Here is a 14,118-nt window from a genome sequence, read left to right as displayed (position 1 = left end):
TCACAGCAGAGGTTATGACTGACAACTTCTAGAGCTCCTTGGGCACATGAGAAAAAAAGTTATCTGTTTTTTTTTTGTTAACATAGGCCAATGGATCCCAGCACTCTGAGAGTACACATAAAGGGTATATTATTTTTTTACTATTCAATTAATTTTCTTCTTCAGAACATTGACTGCAGTAGGACAGCAGCTAGTAATTTTGCACACTTCATGTCCCCTTGGTTAACACATTTAAATACAAGGAATGAAAGCCATTTCTGTAAAATGGGAAATGGCAACCTCATAAAGAATGACCAGGAAAATACCTAGGAAACACACTGGAAAAACAACTTTGTCCTGAAAGCCCATTTTGCTCTGGCATAACTGCAGCTTTAGTAAGTATAGGCATGGTGACTGCAAAGTTAATTTTTTCTACTGCATACAGCATTAGTGAAGCTGGTACAGGTCCAGAGTACAGTTTTGATGCTTACACTTAATACATAGAACTGCTGGAGAAGATTCAGGGAAGAGCCACAGAGTTATTAAATGGATTAGAAAAATACTCACCAGCAAGAGGTTTGAGAGTACCTGTGATCAAAAGGAAGAGTGAAAGTTGTTTGGAGACAGCAGCAGCAGACAGATGCATGGGGAGAAATATCAGTGAACAGAAAATCATTCCAGTCAATAAGAAGCAAAAGCCAGAGAAATACTCATTAGAAACTAGCCACATAATTTGACAGTAAAATTGACAGACAACTGGAACCAAGGAAGTGGCAGAAGTGGTATAACACAATGCCATCAAACACGGCCTGGATGGTTTTATGGAAAACTTCAGAGAAATACACTCTTTCCAATCAAGAACAAAGAAATCCCTAGTAGCTAACAGCTGGTATGAAGAGAAGAAGCATTGAAACATTTACCTCTCTGTATAAACATACTTCCAAATGGGGTTAATAGAAGAAAGCCCTCTGGGGGTTTCTTGGGGAGGTCAGTCCAGCATTTAGGATGAGTAATACAATGACCACAAAGACATAATGAAAAGCCTCACCCAGGAATCACAAGTACAGGAGAATCCAATAAGCAGCACCACCTTCCCCCAAAAAAACAGTCCCAAAATGCACTGCATGGAACAGTCACCCTTCCAAGGCACTGGATCATCTCCTAAAGTTAGCTGTAGCTGCACTGGAGAGGCTGGGAACAGAAGCTGTAAACCACTGGAAATAGAAGCTTTTCCTCTGACAAGCATTATGTAGAAATTCACTCACATCAAAGAAGAGAAAGAAACTGCTGCTATTCACATCGGTGATGTTAATTGCAAGTCAGGTTTGTTTTTCTTACTATTGTTTGGGAAGCTGAGAAGCACCAGTAAGAATGAAGAAAAGGCTGAGGTACTTAATGCCCTCTTTGCCTCAGTCTTTAGTAGTAAGATCAGTCATTTTCAGAGTACCCAGCCCCCTAAGCTGGAAGACAGGCATGAGGAGCAGAATGAGGCTCATAATCCAAGGGGAAATGGTCAGTGATCTGCTAGACCACCTAGACGCACACAAGCCTATGGAGCTGAATGGGATCCACCCAAGAATACCAAGGGAGCTGGCAGAAGTGCTCACCAAGCCACTTTCCAAAATCTATCAGCAGTCCTGGCTAACTGAGAAGGTTCCAGTTGACTGGAGGTTAGCAAATGTGATTCCCATCCACAAGAAGGGCCAGAAGGAGGATCCAAGGAACTACAGGCTTGCCAGTCTGATCTCAGTGCCAGGGAAGGTAATGGAGCAAATCACCCTGAGTGCCTTAATGTGGCACATATAGGACAATGAGGTGATCAGGCCCAGTCACCAGGGCTTTGTAAAAGTCAGGTCCTCCTTGACAAACTTGATCTCCTTCTATGACAAGATGACCTGATTAGTGGGTGAGAGAAAGGCTGTGGATTTTGTCTATCTAGACTTCAGCAAGGCCTCTGACAGCATTTCCCACAATGTTCTCCTGGAGAAACCGGCTGCTCATGGTTGGGACAGCTGTACTCTTTGCTGGGTAAACAACGCCTGGCTGGATGGCCAAGCCCAAAGTGTGGTGGTGAATGGAGTTAACTCCAGTTGGCAACTGGTCACAAGTGGTGTCCCCCAGGGCTCAGCATTGGGCCAGTTCTGTTTAATGTCTTGTTTATCAGCAGTCTGGATGAGGGGGTCGAGTGCATCCTCTGTAAGTTTGCAGATGACACCAAGTTGGCTAGGAGAGTTGATCTCCTGAAAGACAGCGAGGCTCTGCAGAGGGATCTGGACAGGCTGGAATGACAGGCTGAGGCCATGTGTATTAGCTTTAACAAGACTCAGTGCCTTGGGTCTGCATTTGGGCCACAACAACCCCATGCCATACTATAGGCTTGGGGAAGAGTGACTGGAAAGCTGCTTGGTGGAAAAGGACCTGGGGGTGCTGACTGATGGCTGGCTGAATGTAAGCCAGTTTGTGCCCAGGCAGCCAAGAAGGCCAATGGCATCCTGGCCTCTATCAGAAACAGCAGAGCCAGCAGACCCAGGGCAGTGATCATCCCCCTGTACTCAGCATTGGTGAGGCCAGCTCTGGGGCCCCACTATAAGACAGACATTGAGGTGCTGGAGCAGGTCCAGAAAAGGGCAACACAGCTGGTGAAGGGTCTGGAGCACAAGTCTGATGAGGAAGGGCTGAGGGAAGTGGGGTTGTTTAGTCTGGAGAAAGGGAGGCTCAGGGGAGACCTCAGGGGAGACCTCATTGCGCTCTACAACTACCTGAAAGGAGCTTGTAGTGAGGTGGGTGTTAGTCTCTTCTCCTGGATAACAAGCAATAGGACAAGAGGAAATTGCCCTGACGTTGTGCCAGGGAGGTTCAGATGGGGTATGAGGAAAAATGTCTTCACTGAAAGGGTTGCCAAGCTTTGGAACAGGCTGCTCAGGGAAGTGGCTGAGTCACCATCACTGGAGGCATTTGAAAGACTGTAGATGTGTCTCTTAGGGACACAGTTTAGTGGTGGACTTGGCAGTGTTTGGCTAATGGTTGGACTTAATGATCTTCAAGGTCTTTTCCAACAGAAATTATTCACTTCTATGCAAAAGCAAAGCAGACTTATGTTTTGCACGACTGCATCTCTAGTACCTTGGTGATAGCCTCTAAAACAGCTTAACAATACCTACAGATCTTGAAAGGTCTCAAGCAGGTAAGTGCAAGGCAAATGGAAGAGACTCCTTTTGTCCCTAGAGTGTCCTTCAAACAGAGCATGCTTTATAATATATATATACCCGTCTGCTAGCTTGATATATGCAGGAAAAAAAGGAGAATAAAGCATTCTTTATCCCTTCCTGCAAACAAAGGCTTGATTTCAAAGGTATAAAATGCCAAACAAGAAACGAGTTTCATTACTGTACTAATGCCCAGGATGACTGCACGTGCAAAAATTCACTATTTCCAGTAATGGCTCTGCTACAACGGTATGTAGAAAGCCTCATCCCTTTCCTTGGGAAGGAGCAAGGGCTGTCACCAAAGTAGGGTTCTTCAATCTTCAAGCTGATTTTTGAGCCTTTCACAGATCTGAAGCCACCCTAAGCCTGCAGAGTCAGTGGTCTACCTGTCCCTGAGCACCCATCCCACTCCCCACTGTCCTGAGCTGCTCACAGCAAGCTGCTGTCTAAGGTCTTCAGCTGTCAGCCAAGAAACCACCACATCAATACTTTGACCCTCATTCTTTTAGTTTCTGGGGTATTGCATGGCTTTCATGTGAGCTGGCAGAAGAGCTGTGGCAAACAGGAAGAAATGTATTCCACAGACAATTTGAGTTCAGCTCAAGTCACTACAGGTGGTTTATAAAGGATCAGTTTAAAAAGAAAAATGCAGTAATACTAAAATGCTTTCACAATTCTGTAATATTCATAATGTGGTTTTAAATTACATTCTTGAAATTTCTGCAAAATAGATACTTGACACTCAAGTTCCTAATGAAACCAGTTACAAAGACAGAAACTTATCACCCTATAATTAAGGAACAGAGCAACTCTTCAACGCTATTCACTGTTAGTTGTAATAGCACCAATAAATTTTGAAACTACAGACTAAAACTCTCAAATGTTTATTTATCAGTAAACACTAGGAAATGTTTAACCAATAGTAAGCAATGTTGATGTACTTCAATGATGTCTCATTTAAAGGTTAGTCTTTTCACTACTCTACAGCTACTACTTAAACCACATGTCCTCTCAATAAAATGAAAAATATGTTTTCCAGGTTTGCAACAAACAGCCAAAAAGGAAGCTGCAAATACTTTTACACATCTCATATAATTTTTATATGTTTTCAAGGATTTGTATTGGAAGAAAAATGCAGAGAGATTTCATCCCATGGATACACAACAAAAGGAACATGTTACCAACGTGGCAAGGATGCACCATATGTATAGAGCATGGGATGTTGGGATGAAAAAAGAGGCAATGATGTTCATTTCTTTCTCATGTACTAATGTTGTGTCCCCTCTCTCAAAAAACAGTTTAATCAAGAAACATCTCTTTATGTGGGTACTTGTTTGATCTTGCAATTTGGCAGAAAGATCATTTATTAAAGACGTGACATCCTATTCTATGAGTTTCATTTTTTAAAGATAATACATTAGAAATGGAACTCTCATGGAATCAGAATAGAGAACACAAATGGAAATTTTAACTCTTGTTTTCCTGTAACAAAATCATGGTCTTACTTAAGTTGATATCTCAAGTGAAATTCCAACTGCTCAACATATTTTCTAAAAAAAAAAAACCAACAAAACAACCCAACAAAACCCAAAAAAACCAAAACCAAACCCTGAACAACAGCCTCCTCTCCTCTTTTCTTTCCCCTTCCATTCCCCCCGCAATTTTATCACTTTTTACTACACTATCTACCCAAGCCATACATTCAGAGGACATGCACTGATATTACCACAAAAACAATATGCTGGAAAGATAAGCAACCTCTTGCAAAGATCTGCAGAAAATTCATGAAATTCGCACTCCTACAAACATTTTTTTAATGTAAATGCATGGAGTCCAACCTAGTGGCACAGATGGCATGGTTCCCAAATATAATTTCCAAATTAAACTTACAACTTGGGCAATAACCATCTGCAGTCAGCTTTAACCTTTGTGTCCTGGCTAAATGCTAATTGGCATCACTCGCTCCTTCAAAAAATTCCTTCCAAATTTCATCCAAATTCAATTTTCTTCACATTCCATGCTATAAATGTCTCTAGTCTTGCTGCATACTTTTAAATGGCTGCCAGGAGGGACTGCACTCCCATGATACAGAGCATAATCCATCTGCATGGTTTATAACTATTTCCGTACCCTGTGGAATGGGGACTATTTTGTCAGAACAAAATTAAATTGGTTAAACTGGTGAAGAGTTGTTCCGGGTAGAAAATTAATGCACTCAGTGGAGTTTTCAATCTCATATTAGTATCCAGCTATACAGAGAAAACCTCTGCAACAATGTGCACAGTTTAAAGACCTAAGTTACCAGCTCATGCATGTTGGCTGGAAATGTTGTAAACCTAGATCAGCTTGGAGGCAAAGGCATGCAATAGCATCCTGGCTTTTCAGAAACATACTCTATGTAACTATTACGTAGCAAAGAGAGGAAAAAAAAAAAAACCCTCCAAACTTCTGAATGTGACTTCCAGCACCAGAAAGGGGGGAAGGGAAGTAAATTTTATTGTTTATATGTAAAAAGGAGGGAAAAAGTTCCATGTATTACAATTAATAGAAATCAATGAAAAACAATTGAAAAAATGCCTTACCTTGAGAAGTTGAGGAAATGAACATGTCTAGTGAATAAATAGGGCTGCTCAGCAGTGCTTATGTTTTTAATCAATTCCATCTAAAAAAGAATTAACAAATCACATTTTCCAGGTTACATCAATGCACATTTTGAGGCAGATACAACTATACAAACAACATATGTAATTTTCAAGTCTGAATTACTCAGGAACCCTTCCCCACTATACCTCCCAAACACTGCCATCAAGATAGCAGGAATAATTACTATTTCATGTCTAAGCAAGAAAGTTTAAGGTGCAGACACCATCCTGCCATCACTGAACTTACGTACTTCCTATATCAGTTTAAGGAAAGGCATAAACTAAAGGAAAACTCTAACCTCTGCCTAAATCTGCACCAGAACTTTGCAAGTGGCAGCTGCCCTCTGAAAACACTGTCTCTTTTCACCAGAATGCCAAAATGTAAAATGTCTGAAATTGTAACAGAAAGTAGGAGCTGAGCCAATGACCAATTTAATATAAGAATAAAAATAGCCAACATTGCCAAAACACTGATTCACCTGTTTAAATACAGAAATTCATACTCCTAATCCTTTCACTATTACAGCAAATTAAGAGTACAGATTAACTGGGCACTTTGAGAAAGATGATGCTAAGTTCTAGTTCAGGCACATTCACTTTTTAAAAAGAAATAAATAAAATCTTCAGATCACTAAAATGGAGTAATGTAAACAGCATAGACTGAAGACAGCGTTCCATGGATATGAGTATCTAGGTTGCGTAAGCTGAGCTCTATCTAGATGCAGAGAAAACAAAGCATCTAGTGGAGCACCATGCTAGTGAGTTGAGACACCCTGGTTAATTTTGCTTCCTTATTATTAATTTACTAAGATTTATGTTCAGATTTTCTGTTCCATGTTCAAATGCATGTTATGCTATGGACGTTGAAACCAAATGCATTTGAAATGATAAGTTTATTGATTTTTGCAAACTGGTTAGTAGAAAACAATACAGAAAGTAACAGAAATTCATAAACGGGGGGGGGGGATAGAAGGTAAACCAAATATTCTGGTTTGAGCCATATCAATTGATGTACTAAATTTAGACACCATTAAGGAGACTTAAAAAAAAAATAAATTAATCTATTTGGTAAAACTTGAATCCTATACCTGACACAGACAAAATAACAGTCTGTTATGAGGCCAAGATAAACTGATTGGCATGTGATGAGTTACTGCACTAAAATCCTGCAGAACACTGTAGAAAAGAATGTCCGGGCCATAACAAATATTAAACTACATTTAAGGGACAACAATTGTAATTTTTTTTCCTGCTATCTCCCAGTTTTGCTATACTGATATTCTGCCATGGTTTTTACTCTGTATGTCACATCTTACTACTTCTCATCCATCTTTTATCTCCATTTTTTCCTAGGACACATAACCGGCATTCTTCTTGCAGACTACACAAGTTATAGGTATTGAACTTCTAGAACCAAATAAACAAGTGCAGAAACTTATATCCTTTTACCTACTTTTCCTCTGCCTCAACAATTTTATACACATACATGTACGATGATGACTGAAGCAAACAGCTCAGTTTGTCTGTCTTCTCAAGATGGGTCTTTTCCTATCAAATTAGTTCAAGTCCATCAAGGCATATTAGGTACAGACCTTTTATATCAAGGCATATTAAGTCTAAGAAAGCTGTCCTGGGTTCAGCTGTAGCAGTCATTTTTCTCCTTCTTGGTAGCTGGAAGGCTACGGAGGACCCGAGGCCCACGGAGGAGCCGAACCCCGCGGCGGCCGAGAGCATTCCGCGGAAGCCACCCGCCGAGCTCCAGGAGGATGCAGGAGACCACACAGCATTTCCCAGCAAGGCAGAGGAGGAAGAGCTGGACTCAGGAAAGGAGAAGCTGGTGGTGGGAGAGCCGGCAAGCACAGCAGCTGCACCAGCCCCAGTGACAAGTACAGCAGCATCAACTGAGAGTTCTGAAGGTTTTGAATGGCCTTTGGGTATCCTTGGGACCTCGCTGCTGACTGTGATGGGGATCAGCATGTTGGCACACACACAGAGTGTGTTCTACCCACGACCATTTTGTCTGATCTCAAAAGTTAAGCAGAGTCAGGTTTGGGTCTTCTCTGGGGTTAAATGACAATAGAGGGGGACCAAGAGGTTTTCCCCAAGGCTGGGACAGTCATGAGTGGCAGGGCATGTGGGACAGTATGGGCAAGTATCTAGTCCGCTGGGCCCCTCCAGTGATTTGGAAGCATCAGAGATGGAAGGCAGCTGTGTGGAGTCCCCAGCAACAAGCTGCAGAAACTGCTGAAGGGGACAGTGAATTATTTTGAGCCTGGTGGGCCCATGGCACTTCAGGCCATCAGAGCAGAGATGCAACATAGAGATGGGCTCATGGTCGAGGGGTGGACTTAGCAATGGACACTATTGCCCAGGTTATTCACGAGTGTGAATACTGCACACGGTCTCTCCTGTTCTGGAAGACTGTTACAAGAGATGAAGCCTGACATCATGGACCAATGGACTCAGCAGCTTTATAGGGATTGGTCCATGCACTAAGATAAGAGTGATGGTAGTATATTGAAAATGTGGGGTCTGAGCATGACGTGAATGGTATAGAATAAGGGGTGGATACTGTCCTGGGTTCAGCAGTAGCAGTCATTTTTCTCCTTCTTGGTAGCTGGTGCGGTGCTGTGTTTTGACTTTCGGCTTGGGAACAGAGCTGATAACAATGATGTTTTGGTTTGGCCAAGGACTTTGTGAGCCTCATGCTCTGCCAGGGAGGAGGGGAAGCCAGGAGGAAACAGAGACAGGACACCTGACCCAAGCTAGCCAAAGAGGTATTCCATACCACAGCGCATCATGCCCAGGATGTAACTGAGAGTGAGCTGGAAGGGCTGGTAGACTGCGGGGTTGGAGGAGGTATCGGTCGGTGCTTGGTCGGGTTGGGGGAGTGAGTTATCAATTGGCTGGTGGTGAGGTGTTGTATTCTCTTCCCTTGTTATTTTCTTTATCATTATTATTATTGGTGGTAGCAGTAGTGATTTGTGTTATACCTTAGTTACTAAATTGTTCTTATCTCAACCCGTGGGAGTTGCATTCTTTTCGATTCTCCTCTCTGTTCCTCCGGGAGTAGGGTGAGGGCAAGAAGGGGTGAGTGAACAAGCTGTCTGGCTGAGTTTAAACCACAATAAATGTGCATCACGGTGTATTAGAATATGAAGATATATTAAGTCCGAAGGGCTGTAAACCCAAGGGGATGGGACTTAAAAGACCACAAAAAGAAAGACAATATGAAAAGAGAAACAAGAGAAAACAGACAGATGTGTGCTTTAAAAAAAGTGGCAAGAAGGGAACAGCCCCCCTGCTCTAGTTAGTCATATACAGACCCCAGACTGGTTGATTCAAGTACAAACAGATCTTTATACAGTTCCTTCAGTACAACATAAATGTTGTGAAAAAGAAATTAATAAACCTGAAGAGAAGAGCTTGCCCAAACCAGAATTAGAAAGCCCAGGAAACTTTGTAATAATTGGAACAAGCAATTGGCTACTGTTTGTTAATTCCCTGATGAGACAAAGGCTTCCCTTGCAAACCAAACAAGCCAACATTTTTTCAGGACTCTGTCTGCCAAAAAATTATATTCATTCATCTTGAAGAATGAAACAAGGGGAGACTCTAGAGACTGTCTATCAGATGTCTCAGTTGGCTTCTTTCTTTGTTTTTACCCAGAAAAGTGAAAGAGAATTGAAATTCTCAGAACTGTACGAAGCTTTATTTATGTTTATTGGCATTTTACCTGTGTTACTGTATCTGCATGAATGAATGAAGGAAGATGACAGAAAAAAGTTACTGATATGGAATAAAAACTCCATTCATGCCGTTACAGTCACCACTGTAACTGCATCTTGGAATAAATAAAAAACAAACATTAGAGTATAAATATGGATATTTACAGATAGTGTACATATACAGATTAATCCCACTGAGTTTAAAAAGTCAGGAACCTTTAACATAATACCACTACATAAACGTGTGGGAGTAGTATATGTGAGTGTTACAAAGCACCATGCAAGCCTCCCTTACTCCTCATCTCTCCCTAGGGCTGGTACCAATTTGCTAGCACCAGGCAGATTCACATCACACCACTATCATGTTTCCCATTGCACTTCACCTGATGTCAGTGTTGGGCTTGTGTCAACCAGTTTTTGTACCAGCACAGGCACTTCTGCCTCTGGAGCAAAGTCTGGAAAGATGCACAGAGAGTAGGACAGCATCTGGCTCCTGGCTTTTTTAAAATCCCTTGCTACCAAACTCAATCTCTTGAGCTATGAGAATAGCTTAGACCAAAGCACGCACAGAATTTTGTTTTGACTTAAAAGTACCTTCACATTTAGACACTTAATGATGAACTAGACTTGCAAGCAGATGTGGATAAAGCTACAATGTGCATATGAACAAACAAGCAAAAACCATCCTTTTAAAAACTGTGCCAAAAGGGTAAGTAAGGCTCAACAGAAACAACACACAGATGTCAGGAGGGAAAAATAAGTAACTGTAATGGCTCACAGCCACATGCAAACTGTGGCCATATTTCCCATGGGCCTACCTCTCTCTGATCCCACTGTGCTGAACTGATTTCAGTCTAAGAAGCCAAACATTAGTCAGTGCCTCCTTTTAAGATGACTTTAAAGAAAAATAAATAAATAAATACAAATTTTGAAAGGTCTCCCATAGGAGTAAGGTCTCCAGTGGGTTCTTTTGCTCTTGGTTTGGTGTTTTGGTTCTTGGGTTTTACAAGATGGCTAGTGTAGAGTACCAACACAGAGGAAGACTGAGCAGAGGAGAACAGCTGAGGAAAGCAAAGCACCTTTGGAGGGAATGAGTTATGAAGGAGACAGACATACAAGTGCAAATGATGTAGGAGATTGTCTTAACCAATCTAAGTTTGGAAAGACATGAAAAAGCACAAGCAGCAGAAGAAAAACTACCCTGGCAAACACTGTTAGGAAAGAGATGAACCAGAACACACCCATGTTTAGAGAGAGCAGCTGTAGAAATATCTGGAGGAAGCTTGAATGGAGCATATGCTCACTAGGATAAGGGCCCATAAAGAGCCATTCCTTTTCTTGCTGCTACCATGAGCTCTCCTGGGAAAGTTGGGTTACTGCAGTGAAACAGTGCTGAAAAAGATAGCAATTTGCTTTTGAAATTAATTAAATTGCACCAGAGGGTTCATGCTGCTAAACAAGGATCCAGGGAGAAGGAAATGCCAGGACACAAAGACTGGAGAGGCAGGCAGTGATATCCCATGCCCACATGCTCTCAATCCACCAGTGGAGCCTATGGCATGGCCCAGCCACATCAGCTCAACTGCAGGGCAAAAGCAAACCAAAAGAACTGGGCACACTGCATGGCAAAAGCCTGCAGAGATGAGAAACCACAACAAGCACTTGCAAATACCTCTGTGGTGTGGTCAACCCACATCTGCTGTCATTCCACCTCTCCTCCATAAACACTTTATTGTAAAGAACAGGGTCTTTAGCATAAATGCTGATTTGCTCCCTAGCAAAATATCTTTCTATCCCTGTGATTCCTTAAGCTTTTATTGTAAGTTTTCCTCCAAAATTCATTTTCTGCACTGATCCTTAAACAGGACCTTTAAAGAAGACCAGATCTGCAAAGAGGTGCAATCTTGTAAATCACAAGCTGTTTCTGAATCTTAAAGCCCACCTGAGCAAGAACATCAGAAGGCAATATCCAAAGGGAAAGGTTTTTCCTTTGTCTACCATCCTACGCTACTACTGTAGGATCTCAGTTAGCCATGCTGAAGAAATTAAACCATACTGGCTCAGCATCACTCATGCATTTGTTGCTGTACTGCAAATCACAATCCAGCAGATGGCACAGTTAAATGACTGAGGGAGACTGGACAGGCCCTCTCCGAGAGGGGAGAAACGTGGAGGATGGCTTTGCTCCAGCCACAGCATTGTTCCTGCTTAAAAACTCAGCTCAAGGCTTGTGAGAGAGGACACCACCTTTCCCTCTTCTGAAAACAGCCAGTTCCCCAAGCTAACTGTTCATAGCAGTCCTGTTTGGTTCAATGTTTGCAATAGGTAAATTCTACTGGGAACAAAAAGAAATAATCTGATAATAATCCCACCCAGACAACAGCCAAAACATTACCACTTTTTTTTTTAAATTGCTGTTATTTCACTGGGAGAATCTGAGGTCAAAATGTACAAAAACGGTGAGGCAACTGGAATTTTCCAAGTGAGGTCAGCTGGATCACACTATGGTCTCTACTAACACTGATAAAATAGGACAAAAAAAAAAAATCTCTGTATCTTTCTTGTGAGTTCTTTACCTTCCTCTACTGTTTTCAGGCATGCAGGGTCCAGGATGCACAAGTATCTACAGGTGTTTGGTATATCACTTTCATCTTGGTATCATTCCCATAAACAACTCACAGGAATGAGACTAGGTCTTTGTTTTCAGCTTTCAAAAACTTGGAATAGTTTCAAGAATTTCTCCAGCTCCCAAGCTGCTATGACAAATTTTGTCTTTAGGAGCACTTAAGAAAAATTAGTGATGGAATTTTAGTGTGTTAAACTGGAATTAGACATAAAGCTGGCTGCATGGCCATAAGGATGGGTGGTAGAAGTAAACAATATGAGGATAAACCAGGAGACTGGGAAAGGCAATGAAAATATGGATTTCAGTTATGCGCAGTCTCCATAGTCATTAAGAACACCTACATGCTTAACTTTATTCAACAACAGCAGACTACATAAGCTAAACATTTACATAAAAGTCTTGGCTGGATCAGGGCATTAACCAAACACAGTACAGACAAATTACATAAGGAAGAGAGACATATCTTCAGTGAGAAGCCCATGCACATGCTGGGAGCCTACAGCCCAGCCCAGCTCTCTTTTCTCTCATTCCAATGCCTGGAGCCTGAGACCATCCATTCTCTTAACTTCCCCTTGTGTACACCACATTAAAGGTGGCAGAAATAATTTATTTGTTCCTATTCTGCTCATAAAAAATGAGAAGACAACTAAAACCACCCTGAACAACACAGTTACTGTCTCCAGGCATGTTTCCTGCTGATCAAAGGCACTTTTCAGCAAAAGTACTCATTAAATTATGAACATATTGTAACTATGTAAATAAGCCATAATTTAAGAGACCCAAGTTATAGTAGGGCAATCTATAGAGTACATCATTAGCTCAGTGTCAATTTATCCATTATCATCTGTGTTCCAGCCCATTTTTACCTAGTAACAGAGCAGCTTCTGGTGCACACAAAGTAATGAGGATATTTATCCTCTGTCATTGTACCGGTTGAATCAAAAATAAGCCTGGGCCTCTCCAGAATCTCCACATACTTGACTAAAATACTGAAGACTGTTGCGATGTGATATCTGATGAACGACACAGCCAAAACCCAAAAGCAGTTATACCCACTGAAGTCTTCTATCCCATATCCTACAGTTAAGCAGAAAAACTAACCAGGCAGTAGCTCAGGATAGTTTGACCCTGACCTGATGGGACCCGATGGGACCATTCTGCAAACTTCTGAGGCTCCAAGGTGCTGCCAGTAGGATACACAGAGGGATGCTGCAGTAACTGCAGCCCAGACCTTCCCTTGGCCACAGGCAGGGGCACTGGGGAGATACTGTCCTCCCCCTCAAACCTTTCCCCTGGGGTGCTGCACCCAGCTGTGCACAGAAGCCTTTGGGTTGGCGTGGCAGCCCTGGCTAGTCAGCCCCACCTTGGCTGAACTTAAAACACCATGTGGGGTTAGGTAAGGCAGCTGGTGGTGAGACACCTATGGCCATCTTGGAAGGAAGGAAGGTGGGACCAGCAGCACAAATATCTGCTCCCAAATTTCCATTTGAAATGAACCACTGTGTCTAAAATAACAAACTTCTGCTCATAAACAGGCTACAAATAAATCACCCCCAATCATAGCACAATGCCACTGGCAGGCCCAGGTCTGTATATACCATTGCATTTATTCTTTTGTGGTTTGCTGGCAGCTATTTCTAGAAGTGACACAGGCAGTTATTGCAGCCTCTACCTGATCTGTAGATCAAAATAGCAGCTGTGGGCAATTTGTGTGCAACAGCCATGTCTATAGCATCTGACCATATCCATACGCTTCAGAGCCTGAGGTTTTCTGTATTACTTGCACCAGCATCTGCTGATGGCTGTGATACTCGGGGGGGCACGTAGTTACCCTAAATACAAAAGAATTTAAATAATTGGATCTTTTGTGAAATCAAAGCTACAAAAATAATGCCCTCTACAACTTTAAAGGAACAGGAAAAGGGGTGTCTGGGTAA

General features: G+C 42.0%; 1 protein-coding gene across 1 annotated transcript in view; it reads right to left on the bottom strand.

Annotated features, from left to right (window-relative positions):
* The window catches only part of UST (uronyl 2-sulfotransferase), a 169,740-nt gene that overhangs the window by 73,163 nt on the left and 82,459 nt on the right, over positions 1 to 14,118 (bottom strand). The window contains exon 4 of the mRNA XM_062641961.1: positions 5,768 to 5,847. Coding sequence (XP_062497945.1) covers positions 5,768 to 5,847 — 80 coding nt within the window. The remainder of the gene's footprint in view (positions 1 to 5,767; positions 5,848 to 14,118) is intronic.

This window comes from Pezoporus occidentalis, unplaced genomic scaffold (assembly GCF_034315485.1).
Source record: "Pezoporus occidentalis ecotype Australia unplaced genomic scaffold, CSIRO_AGI_Poc_V1 ctg7, whole genome shotgun sequence".
Taxonomy (NCBI): domain Eukaryota; kingdom Metazoa; phylum Chordata; class Aves; order Psittaciformes; family Psittacidae; genus Pezoporus; species Pezoporus occidentalis.
Note: the sequence above shows the minus strand (reverse complement) of the source record. Positions and strands in the feature narration are given on the sequence as shown.